The sequence below is a fragment of the Thermobia domestica genome, chromosome 9 (assembly GCF_964235325.1).
Source record: "Thermobia domestica chromosome 9, izTheDome1.hap1.1, whole genome shotgun sequence".
Taxonomy (NCBI): Eukaryota; Metazoa; Arthropoda; class Insecta; order Zygentoma; family Lepismatidae; genus Thermobia; species Thermobia domestica.
The window spans coordinates 239,746,367-239,759,875 of NC_137462.1; the positions used below are offsets into that span (position 1 = coordinate 239,746,367).

Here is a 13,509-nt window from a genome sequence, read left to right on the forward strand (position 1 = left end):
TCTTCCTTCTTCCAAGTTTATTCAAGTTTCTGTCGAAGGGAAAGTTCAAAGATGAAGGCAAACACACACACACACACACACACACATAAACATTCTTTCTTTTTCTCCTTAGGGAGTTTTCTAAAGAACCTCTCAACAAGACCAAGCATTCAGAATACGACCTGTGGCTATATTCAACTCCTAACTTCCTCCTTTTTATCTCGATTAGAATCCCACATTTGGATCTTTATTCCAATGTTTAGAAATTAGTTTTAAATATGTGATACACCTATTTCCAACTAATAACGTTGTACAAACTTGTAATGTGTAAATATTATCACAAGTTTATTGATCTCATTTAAGTAAAGTATATATTAATATTCTTGTTAAATCTATACGCCTTCTTAGTTCATCTTTAAATGTTCCTATGGCTTTATTTTGTGTATTAAATCAGCGTCCTGTAGTTTTGTCTAAGACAACAGAACTTAAAGGAATATACTTTAAAAAAGGAAACTTAAACACCTCTTAATGAGAGGAAATGTTTTGCTTTAAAAATATCTGTTGAAACGCTTGTGTAGATATCAGCTAATCAATCGGACCCATATCGTGCATTTTAGGGTAAAATATCTTATATGCTAAATGTGACACATTCCATATAATGAAATTGTAGTTTGAAATTAAATGTCAGTATTACGACTCGATTCGATAGTTAACCTAACTATTAGATGGAATAGTAAACCGAACGGAAAAGAGGGTTTGTAAGAAAATCTATCAGTAAGAATAGTGTAAAACGGAAAGCAGGTAAAACGTTGGAACTTGGAGGAAGCATAATTAATATGTAAATTATAATAAAAAAATTGAAAAACTCTGGTACTTACTGTTATTTGCTATAATTAATATAACAATATCTCAAAATAGTGCCAACAAGTCGTAGAAACATCCTAATAGTTGCTTTAAGATCTCAGTCTAACATGTAACTGAGAATTATTATAATTAATTATCGTAGTTTCTGTTTCGTCTTGTAACAAGGATATGAAGTATGCATCATATTTAACCTCAGATATTTTAATAAAAAAAAACTTTATATATCATTTCACTTTGCAAAGAATCTTGGCTTTGTACGAAGGAATTTCTTCAGTCAATTCTGGACATAATAGCATTTGACTATTCTTTACGCAGGTAAAATTCTGTTTAAAAAGTTAGTTTCAATGTAAAGGAAAAAGCGGCAATCATCCCATTGTAACAGAAGAACAAATAAACCAGGTAAGAAAAAAATTCTGAAGAGAAGCAAGGGAATAAGTGGATATGAACAAAAAATGAAATGAAATCTTTGATTCTTACGTCCCGCGATTATGCCGGTTAGGCTAAAGGAGACGGTGATGATAAGTAATGAATGAAATGAAGAAAGTGGAAGGAAACGGGAGAACCCCGAGGAAACCCACGCACACGGCACTTGTACACCACAAGGTTCACTTGGCAGGGGCTGGAATCGAACGCGGGACCCCAAGCACCAGAGGTGAACGCTCTACCGCTGAGCCACCGAGGCCCCCCTGGATATGAACAATAAGAATAAGAAATTCAACGAGTGTATCCATCTCAAACAGAATTAGACTAAACAGCATCTTTCAAACTGATGTAGGACGAAGACTCATCTAATTTTTAGTGAAATTCATTACATTTCTCAGCGTTTACCGAAAAGATGAGATGTAGCAGTGGAGGGGCAGAATTTAGAATGAAGTGATCCGGGAACATGAAAGATGAGATGAATAGTAGAAAAAAAGCTAGAAAGTAGACTGAGATAGTTTGGACATGTGAAAAGACCTGTGGATCATAGCTCACCGAGTGATGCTGTAGTACAGAATGGAAAACGAGCGCGAGGCCGGCCAAAGAAGAAATCGGGAGATTGTGGGAAGAACGTGCAGTGCAGTGTAGTGCATATACTTTGTGCAGTGTAATGTCACAAAGTAGTATATGCAGTGTAGTGCATATAATTTGTGCAGTATAATGTCACAAAGTGGTATATGCAGTGTAGTGCATATACTTTGTGCAGTGTAATGTCACAAAGTAGTATATGCAGTGTAGTGCATATACTTTGTGCAGTGTAATGTCACAAAGTAGTATATGCAGTGTAGTGCATATATACCGTACTTTGTGCAGTGTAATGCCACATAGTATATGACACAAGAAAGAAACAGGTGGAGGATAGCTATTCGAAAAGCCGATCCCTACTAACTGAAAAAGGAAAGGTTTTGAAGAAACATAAAAAGTTAGACTTACTAATATCAGAAAAGGCCATAACGAACCCCTTCAAGAGTCTGGTCTGTTTCGGTGGCATCAGACTATGCTCGACCACATTGCTCTACTGCGTAACTAACAAGATACTGTTGCTTGTCTCGTGGCAATCTCACGGCGATGGGTTGCACATATACGGTACAGCTGCACATTGACACCGGTTCAATATAAGTGAATGAACCCCTATATTGCAAGATATGTGGCTTAGGTATGTAATTTTAAAAATCCGTAAAATATGTGGTACCTTAAACTTTAGCTTAGCACACATACTATTCTGACGGAGAAATTAAACCCTTGCCACTGGATCCTGTGCTCTGCAGACAACCAATCAAAAACTTGACACTTAATTCTGTACCGTGCTAAGCCAATCAAACTGAAGTAGTATCATTAATTATTTCCTAACATTCCTATTTCATATCAACCTACCTCCTTCTTGGCTACATTGTTGACTGAGCATGTAACTTACGCACTTTCTCCTTCCCTTTCGTTCTCCTTTCTTTTTCTTACTTCACCCCAATCTATGTAACACGCATATTCATTCTTCAACATCCAGTGCCGTTCTGACTTATATTAAACACATACTACACCTCTTTAGACTTGCATGGACAAAATAGCAACATAGGTAGGAGTGCTACTTTACTCTCGGGGAAAGTAAATTAATATTAAGTTCGTTGCTCTTCTTGGTCCTTCGAAGGTCATTTCGCCTAGGATTTCCATAACAGCCTCTGCACTATTCCAAACCTACTTCCTATGCAAGCGATAATTACATAGAATATAATTATTCTATGTATTTTCCATGCATTTTGCGATTTCTAAAATCCACTAAATCCCTTATACTGGCTGACTATTTACAGATTGAAGTTTTAACAATAAAAAAGGTTATTAAAGATACGACTGTTATTTTAAGAGTATTTCTACACGTCGAAGAAAACCAATTATTTGTATGGAAATAGCCGTGGTTGCACAACGATCAATAATTTTAACACCTTATGTAAACACATATATATTAACTAATTGAAAGCTAAATAAATTATCTATTTTCTACGTGTCTGTCAAAGAAAAGAATCATGTGAAATGTGGACTACTTACCGAAAACAACCATCTTCTTCGACATAAAATCTTCGTCTAGAAAAGTTGACACTTTGCACTTATAATCTCCTGTAAGTTCTGTTGTTGGCTGCAAAATTTGCAATGCCCGATGTTTCGTCATTTCATCATCCGTTACGGAGAAGTTGAGGTTCACTTTATCTTTAAGGATACCACGAGCCTGAGGTTTCTGTTTAGGAATCCACTGATAAACAGGAGAAGGCATGCTTTTAAAAAACCACTTTACAACGAGACCCTTTGCTTCGTAGTCCTCGTACGAATATTCGCAATCCAATACTATAGAGTCCTTTGTCCCGTTCTTTATCACCTCAGGAACCTTCAACGCTTTTATTCGCACACACTCGGAACCTGCAACAAACAAGAAGACATATTTGAAAATTAAAACAAAATAAAACCAGCAACTTAATAGATCACGTTCTAAGATTAATCAGATTACCAGAAGTTTTGTTGATACAAGGAACCATAACAATTTGTAATATTTTATAGAAACCTTCTTCTACAATAACAATAACCATAAAAATACAAGGAAAAATACACGTGTGTATATAAAAATACATTTTAGCAAGTTTTAGTTTGTAAGTCCAACTGTTATTTGTACAGAAAAAAATATTACATAATATTTATTAAAGTTAGTACACAAATTTTACTAAAAGAATAAAACTACTTTGTATATAATACTCAAGAGGTGAGACATTTTGGAAGATCGTTTCTTTTTCTTAAAAAATCACAAACATATACGTTGGACATATTTTGCTTTCATATAATCAAGTTTGTTCTTTTGCTGTTTCGCACACTAATTTTCTACCATACGGATCCACTTTTACAATGCATATTTCCCAGTACAAAAATGTAAGTCCCTGTAATTTTTGTAATAGAAGAAAACAGAGTTAATGCGGTAGTAACAAAGAAGTTTACGGCTTACTGGCTGATATATGACATGTGTTTCGAATTGTACTCATAATCCTTGCTTCATATTTGTGCCAATGGTAACATGTTAAAGGATACAATTGAATTGTTGAGTTCGAAAACCAGTCGTCTCCATCGAAAGTAATTTAATAGGAAAAAGAAAAGAAACTAAATTAGTTAATATGCACATGACATATAGGGCGTTTAACTTTCTAGACTGTAGAATATGATAGTTCTACAGTCCAAAATGAAAACAGGGCTATATGTCAGGTGCAAATTGACTAATTTAGTTTTGTTTCTTTCTTCCCTATAGTTATTTTCAATGGAGATGAATGGTTTTCGAACTCGGCAATCGGTTCAATTAATTGTGAAGGTGTGTTAAACATTGAAAGGTCACTGCCTCTTTCTCGTGTTTATTTGTGGTAGTTAAAAGAAGATATATGACATTCAGAGCACAAGGGAGTCAAACACAATTACCGACCTTATAATAAATGAAGAGATAAAGTTTGTACATTATGCTTAATACATGAAAAAGTTAACACTGTATTTTACCTTCTAAGAGTTATTAACAATATCTAGACATTAATATTGTAAGCTCTTAAAGAAGCTTCATACAGAGATCTTTACGAAATATGTTCAAAGTGACTCCATAAATGGACTTGATTCCTATGTGCACTGAGAGCACCATATGGTGATAATCAGTTGCTCTTAAAACGATGTGTCTTCTGGATAACTTTTTTCTTGGAAATGCAAATTTACATTTCGAATTATATGTAAAAACCTATTTTCTCATCTGTCTGTTGTTTTTATTAGCAGTTATAAATTAAAATTTTACTTATTTTACTATAAATTAGCAGTTAAATTTACGTACTTTATTTAAATACGCGAGGCATTTCTCTCTTCTGTTTACAGTAGCTGGTAGGATATTTGTCATGATATGCATACAATAGTTTGTTTTCAACGAAACAGATTAGTTTTTTTTTTTTCATTTTAAACAAAGGCGAAAGTAACCAATATGTAGATAAAAAAAAAGTTTCAATGATTCTTTTTATTACTAAATGCGATACAAGACATTAGAATAAAAGCAATTTCGTGAAACAGTCTTCACTCTAAAAAGCTCACAAAGCTATTTAAATAAATCTATATGTCAAGACATTGAACCTGAAAAAAAGTTTGCTATAATAGAAGTATGAGAAATAAATAACGGAATAAAATTTTCTCGACGCACTCATTTAATTCATTGTTTGTTTTCCAAGAAAAAAATAAAACAATCGAAGTTTCAATATTGCAATAAAATTTATCAGATCAAAAAAATACGTATGTACCTATAGAATTTCTTTGTAACAATAACAATACTACTACTACTACTACTACTACTACTACTACTACTAATAATAATAATAATAATAATAATAATAATAATAATAATAATACAATCATATGAGAAAGAAAGATCCAAAGTAACTCCCTGTATTTTTCCTGTCAAATATTATAAATATTCAAATCAAACACATGTCTTACCTATTTTCAACGTAAAACGATAGAGACATAGTTCAAAGTATAGTAGTAGTTTTAATTTGCATTATTCTAAAAGTCCTCTTCAGCTGGATGTGTAGTTGGTCGCCATGGATCGCCTTATAAGGGAGATAAAAATATCAAGATGATGGATTGAACATCGTCATCTGAATTGAGTCATTGATCACCCTGGATCGTTAAAGAGAATCAAAAAATTCCATGAGGATGAAGGGTTGAACTTCTTGAATTTAATCGAGTTCTGGGCCGTACGAAAAGGTTAGAAACTATTCGAAGATGATGAACTAGGATGCCTGAGGATGACGTCTTAAACTTCTTCAACTGAATCGAGTTGCTGAATACACTGCATCGTTAAAGAAGTTAAACGCTCGTACCGATCTAGTGATGAATGACTACTTGAAGATAAGAGTTTGAACTTCTTCACCTGAATCGAGTCATTGGTCATCCTGGATCGTTAAAGTATATGAAAGAAATCATCTGAGGATGATAGATCGAATTTCTTCAACTGAATCGAGTTCTGGATCTTCCTGGATCCTGAAAGAAAAGCAAAGAGATGAAAGTCTAAGAAGCCAAATTTGGGTTATATAATGGACGTTGAGCATCTCTCACCCAACTTAGCACTCCTAGCACGTACAGTTTGAGTAACATGAGAAAAGTGTTGTCGTGGAACAGTTTTACAGTTGAAATTTGTCTGTTGGAGTGCCTTTTCATGAAAGCAACAATATGACGACGTTGATATGTTTGTGTAGGTCATTTCACTTACAGTTGCACCAAGTATGCAAAATATTTTCAGGTCACACTGTATGTCAAAGAACACTGCCAGTAAAGTTATTGAACAGATTGAATGACTCACCATTTGAGACAGGATTGGAAATATATCCACATTACACTAGGTCCCTTTGTCTCAGAACTGCAGAGGAAAACTCAGGGTTCATTACCATCCAAAATTCACATCCTTCCTGAGCGTAATGCAAGAAATGGTTCGAGAATAACATCTTTGTCTGACTCTTCTTCTTGAATATGTGATTCTTGGACACCAATCACTAAGTTACTTTGTATTTAAGTAAAAGTCCAATTTTTCATGCACAGTATCATACATATACTGTACCGAATGAAAAGTTAAATGTTAATGTTGATTCTTGCAAATGAACCTTCTAGATATTCCAAATCCCTTGTAGATGATTCTGGCAAGAACTTTTCCTCTGTTTAATTCTAACTCTCGTTAAAATTTGATATAGATAGCTCAAAATATCCAGAGGAATATTGTGGCAAAAAAACGTGCAACTATTGAAAATATCGATTGCTCAGCTCATATAATAATAATAATAATAATAATAATAATAATAATAATAATAATAATAATAATAATAATAATAATAATAATAGCACAGTAGATTGCATCTGTTATCTTTCCGAAACTCAGTACAAGAATACAAGGAAGAATTGTGTACAAAGATAATTGGACAAAAGAAGTAAATTATTAACGAGTAGCGGCAAAATTAGCTCTCCCTCCTTGACACAAGAGCCTGATATAATTATGAAAGAACTCACGAAATAAGCGCATGAATTAAATGTGCTTGGCTACATGCCCATACTGTGTTAAATGATAGTTTGGGTTTGGCTGCACTACATGTAGCTCTCCAGATATAAAGCGTATAAGAAAATTTTTGATTGAAAAATATTATATCTTTTGATTCATTTTTTGAATCGGAGGCTACAAAAGTTTTGAACGGCCCCTAAATAGAGTTTTTGTATTTTTTATGGAATAAGTACATCACACTGACTGAGTCGAATGATAGTTTGGGTTTGGCTACACTATATGTAGTTCTCCAGATAAAAGGCGTACAAGGAAATTTCTGATTGAAATTATATTTTGAGGTTTTCGGGATCTACAACTATTTCAACCCGTCGTGTATGAGAAATGACGCCCCTCAGCGAACACACTACCCGAGGAATTAAGGAAGGATGAAAGAAATGGAGAAGGAAGGAAGCAGTCTGAGGTCTGTACGTTAGGTACTATCCCCGCATTTGCCTGGTGTGAATGACGAAAACCCAGAAAAACTACATTCAGGATGCTGGCCTTAAAAGGTTTTTACACCTTTCCGACTGAGTGTTACCACCAGGGATCGAATCCTGTACCACTCGCACCTAAGACGAAAGCGATAGGGACTACACACGGCCATTAGTCCGGGGTTTGATTTCCGGTGAAAGAGTGCAAATATTAAGTTTCACAATAATTCACTTGTTCATCCGTCTCCTTTAGTATACACGGCATATCCATGGGATGTTATGCTTTTAAAAAAGTCATGTGGTCAAATCACGTACCAAGATGTTTCGAACTGCCGCAATGTAATTTGATGTCGCAATCCATTAATGTATATAATAGGATTAGTGTTACCACATTTCTAATGCATTAGTCTGAATTAAGAAGACTCTATACTTTCCAATGATTTGACTAAATCAATTATATAAAATGACTTAGAGTAATACTTTTTCTAGGAAAAGAGTATGCACCGTGAACTCACTTATGTAAAATATTATTGAAACTATCATATTAGTAATTCTTCTAGCATTGGCAAATTTTGGCGGAACTGTGTTCTTCAACAATGTTCTTCTTATTTTCGTAAATGAAAGATTATTAGAAAATTATTGTGGTTATGTTACGAGTTACTAATGTTGAGGTTATGTACTTACTGCATTTGTGGTGAAAATAGCAGATATGTGTAGGTACAAGAATATACTTTTACTATCGTGTTTGTCAATGCATGAATTTACACGATGACGTTGTCCAAGGTAGTTGACTTTGGTATGTGGAAACGAACTTAAAGCCAGAATTATGAAGGAATTTTTACAGATAAAGAATTTTAAGGTTAAATATAAATGAGTTTTTAAATATTTAAAGTTATTTTCATTATTTCTTGCAATACATTCTGAAGAGTAAAGAATTAAAATTATAATTACGGACACAAGTGTAATAAATGAGTTTAACTTAGTTTGAGACATTTTGATGGCGTCTCTAGAAAAGTATGAGAGCATGGTCCTTCATGGTTTTGAAATGGAGAGATATTAACTTATGAACGGTTGATCAAGGTTAGAATGGGAAATAACGGAGTGTCTGTTGGGAATCTATGTATAATTCTTTACGAACTCGATTAGGTGGTGTGAGAAATACTATACAGTTAACAGAGAACTCTAGAAACACACATCATGCTAGTATGTTTTCATAATTACCTACAAACACTTCTAATGGTTATTTAGTTTATGACATTATCCGTTATTTAAATGTTGAAGTAATAGCCCTATTTGTATTGCTTCCTATTTTTAATGCCGTGAAGGTATCGTTCGAACTTTTAATTACATTTTAGGATAGTATTATTAGAGACGACCAAATGTTATGTTCTCTTAGCATGAAAGGAAGTCAAAACAAAATATTATACTACCAGGTTTATCACGCATAGTACATATAAACTGATTTTATTTAAAACAAATTATCATTCTTTGTTTAGGTATTTTTCATTTTCACACTTTGAACTAACCAGTATACACTCCATAAAACGAAAAAAAGGAGCTAAATAACCTACAGGTTGTAGAGAAACTTAGTCGACTCCTTTGTGCTTTCATGCTACCTTAGAGATAAAGCTTCCGGTATTAGGTAATAGAAAGTTGTGTTTTAATCGTGCTAAAAGTATGACGTTGACACGCTAGTAGAGAAAGAAAAGAAAGGAAAAAGGTTCGTAAAATTTACGATATCAATTATGCCTACATTTTACAGTTGTCCCACCCTATTAAACTTCCTGTGCACGTTATCGATATCTTCATCTGATGTTGCCGACACTTTCTGCTAGCACATTTTGCACGCACTCAATTGATCAATAGTCTACCAGTCAAAAAAGTGTACATGTATGTCTGTTGAGATAAAACAATACCTGTCTTTACTTTAAAATATATATATATATATATATATATATATATATATATATATATATATATATATATAAAAACTCTCTACTCTGTATGCCACACGAAATCAATGAGGGTTACAAATTCAGAATCCAGCTTCTTCAAACTGAAGTAACTGTTCATGTAATTAAGTCCAATTATAATCTAGTACTTAATAATTATTACCCGTTTTACGTTAGAATAGAAATGAAGTAACAATCTTGATGTATATATTCAAAACGAAAGGAAAGAAAACTTAATTGACTGCAGCTAGATTTGGCCCGACTAAGGGAAGTTGCAGAGCTGAAAATATTGAGTGTTCCTGAAATGTGCTGTATATAAAATTGGTTATATTTTGTATACCTACTTCTTATCCTATTCAACACTCACCATATACCAATACACACTTTTTCCTCATACTTATTCTGTCTATCAAAATAAAACTTGGTACACACATTTCTTCTCTCCTATAGTATTTTTCGAGATACATTTGAATTGTGTGTTTTTATCCAGGGTCACTCCAGATGAGTCCAAAGTTGATGGGAGGGATTTCTGGCGAGAAATTTCCCGAAATTCTCCCAATTTTCCCTGTTCAAGTACGTTGGACCCCAATACATAGCACCTCTGGAAAGCTTGTTTCATGCTGAAGAGAATGAACTATAAACTATGACTTTCCAATGAACAGTGTTGATACAATAGCTATTTCACTGCGAGTCCACGATTTTCTTTATACTAACAGGGTTAATGGGTCCCCAGAGACTTACTCCGTTGTCCATGGCACCTAATTGTTTGTGCATGAACATATCTTTGTTATGTTTATCGAACGGACTAGGTTTGATTCGGATCTTCGGATGACACGCTCATGTCCGTTCCTTGTTAGTTTGCTGAAATTTACATTTTATTTCTCTTGTTGAATGTTCTACTGAAAATATACATATAAGTTATTCGAGCTGAGTCGAGATTTATTTATTTATTCCTTCTGCGGAAGGAAAATGGCTCCTAGTGTCTTGCAATTTTCACCCAGAGAAAATCTGCAAATGGAAACTGGTGTTTGTTCGAAGTAGAAAATTCCTGGGTAGTATAGCGTTTTCTAAGGTGCGATACAGTTTCCATTCATACCGTGCCTGTTTTTTTTTTTTTTTTTTTTTTTTTTTTTTTTTCATAGATATGTCCTCTTCTTATGTCCTGAATCTTGAAAGTTTGTGAAATTCACGATTAAACTGCATACAACAAACTTCGAAATTTACATACAAAAATCTGAAGTGAGTTGTTATTAACGCCAATGCGTTGAGATGGGCATTCTCCTTTGTTTGTGATGAGAAGGAATAGACGTTCCTTAAAAATTTTTGGTAGCTACCCTGGTTACTTTTCAATTTTGCAATACAGCCTTCTTGGCATTAGAATAAGAATACCTAATAAGCCTATTGACTACTTTTGCTACAGTTTGTTTAACAGTAGCCGTGATAAGATTTACTATATATTTAAAGATCTAAAGTAGACTATTGCTGATTTTTAGTTTGTGAAGTGAATGAGCCTCTAAGTTTGGCTGCCTTATGGTTGTTGAGTTGAAGTATCTAAACTATGACCTGGCTATTAGTGCAAACTACCAAAATACAAGTAGACCCATGAACCTGAACATTCTTGCATTTCTGAAGAGACTGCGCTCAATCGAACATGCCTGGTTAATCATTTTGAAAGTCCTTCCGTATTTGGTTCACGTGACAATTACAAAGGTTACTATGGATAGAACAACCAACTGGAATTAGCTCCAAGTAAATTAGCTTCTCAGAATTTGCCAAACCGAAGAATCACTTAACGTTCAAGTGTTCTTGTCAAATAAGCAATTTTGACACATACATGAGTTCAAGCTTTTGATTTTTGGTACGAAGACTTCCGAAGAATTCTGTAATTTTTTGTAATAACGAATTTTCACATAAAGCAACATACAAAAAGACACGACATCCAGTGTAGCAATTTAATTTGTTGAGTTGCAAAGAGATAAATTTACTATTGCAACATATTAAGCTCAATACATGATGTAGCACACTAACAGTTATACAGGGTGTAACAAAAAGGTACGGCAAAATTTCAGGGATGGAATCCTTATGGGTAGACAAGCAAAAAAGTTCATATGACCATATATCGGGAAATGCACTCTTACAGAGTTACTGCCATTGAGCCACCTGATGGTGTAAAATAGTAACATTCTGATCTCTCCTTAATGACTCAATTTAAACCTTAATAACTCAGACTCTAATTAAGCTAGAAATATAATTTTGATATCTATGTATTTCTGAAGGACGACGCTTTCCGTCGATATGTATTTTATTATATGGACGTACCACGGCGGACGGGGGAGGGTAATCACTTGTTATTTTTTGTTTATTTTATCAGGATTTTGGGGATTGCACTCCTTGCTCCCTAGGGGTATACTCATAAAATGCATATTGGCGCAAAGCTTCATCCTTCAGAAACACATTGCTACCAGAATTATTTTAATAGCTTAATTAGGGGCTAAGTTATTGAGGTTTAAATTGAGTCATATTAAGGAGCGACCAGAATGTGACTATTTCAGACCGTTAGGCTGTTCAATGGCCGTAACTCTATAAGGATGCATTTCCTGACATACGATCACATTAACTTCTTTGCTTGTCTACCCATAAGGAATCCAGTCCTGATATTTTGCCGTGCCTTTTGTTACACCCTGTATATAACCGTAGAATTTTCTAACTTGTGGTTCCCCGATATATGTATAACCACTTCAGAACATAAAACTATAGGATATGAAGTCAGGGCAGAAAGTACTCGCGAATTCGGTGCGTTGTTAGGTGAAGTAGCATGTGCAAATAATGTGGAAATAATATACTCATGACGTGAATGTTTAAGGTTAACATTACGAAAGAAGACATTTATGAAGATATTGAGAAAGGAAAATGTATGTCTATGTAATTGAAGAACTGTTATGAATTAGTTTAGAAATGTTATTGGGCACAGATAGAGAATAAAGTGATAGAGGAATTTCCTGTGTATGTTTCGTTAGTAGGCTTACTTGTTCGTATTGACAGTTAGCTAAGTTGATTCAATGTACTTTGAATTGAGCTAACAAATTTTGGCGCAGTCGATTAGGATTGTTAAAGAAGGGGACGGATGCTTATGAGCAAGTATGTAATATTTCTTGACGCTTGTCTCTTGCAAATAAATCTTATGTAGAATTAGTTGAGGCCATTAAAAACTATTATGCGGCTAAAGTAAATGTGATATCAGACCATGCCAACATATCACAATGCCAAAATATCACCAATTTTGTGTTAGAATTGAAAAATAGTTTGTATTTTGCGAATAGTTCTGTTATTTAGAGGAAAATTTATGATGAGCTCAATTTGTTGTTTTTGGTGTTGCGGATGATGCTACAAGATGCAAACTTTTAACCACTAAGGATTTGAATTTTCAAACAGAAGTTGACATTGCTTTAACCATGGAATATATGGAACCACAATTACGTTGGTTTAGGCCAAATTTAGTCCATGAGATTAGTATAATTCCTTGTTCTAGCAAGGTTACATAAAAGCTTTCAGGACGACTTTCGTCTAGGTCTTGTTCTTCATCATCATAGTCTTCGCCAAATTCGGTTATTAGTTGTAAATTTTGTAAGCTAAGGAAAATGTATAATGTTTGTGCAGTCTAATTAACGAATTCTTTTGAGTTAGTTAAAGAGTGCTGTTGGGCACAGATAGAGAATGAAGTAAAATATGA

General features: G+C 34.0%; 1 protein-coding gene across 2 annotated transcripts in view; it reads right to left on the reverse strand.

Moving 5' to 3' along the window:
- Nucleotides 1-3,730, reverse strand: part of LOC145660632 (uncharacterized) — an 851,473-nt gene extending 847,743 nt beyond the window's left edge. For both annotated transcript variants that reach the window (XM_081725913.1, XM_081725912.1), the window contains exon 1: nt 3,361-3,730. In XM_081725913.1, the coding sequence (XP_081582039.1) occupies nt 3,361-3,583 (223 nt within the window). In that variant the 5' untranslated portion in view covers nt 3,584-3,730. The remainder of the gene's footprint in view (nt 1-3,360) is intronic.
- Between the last annotated feature and the right edge of the window lie 9,779 nt (nt 3,731-13,509).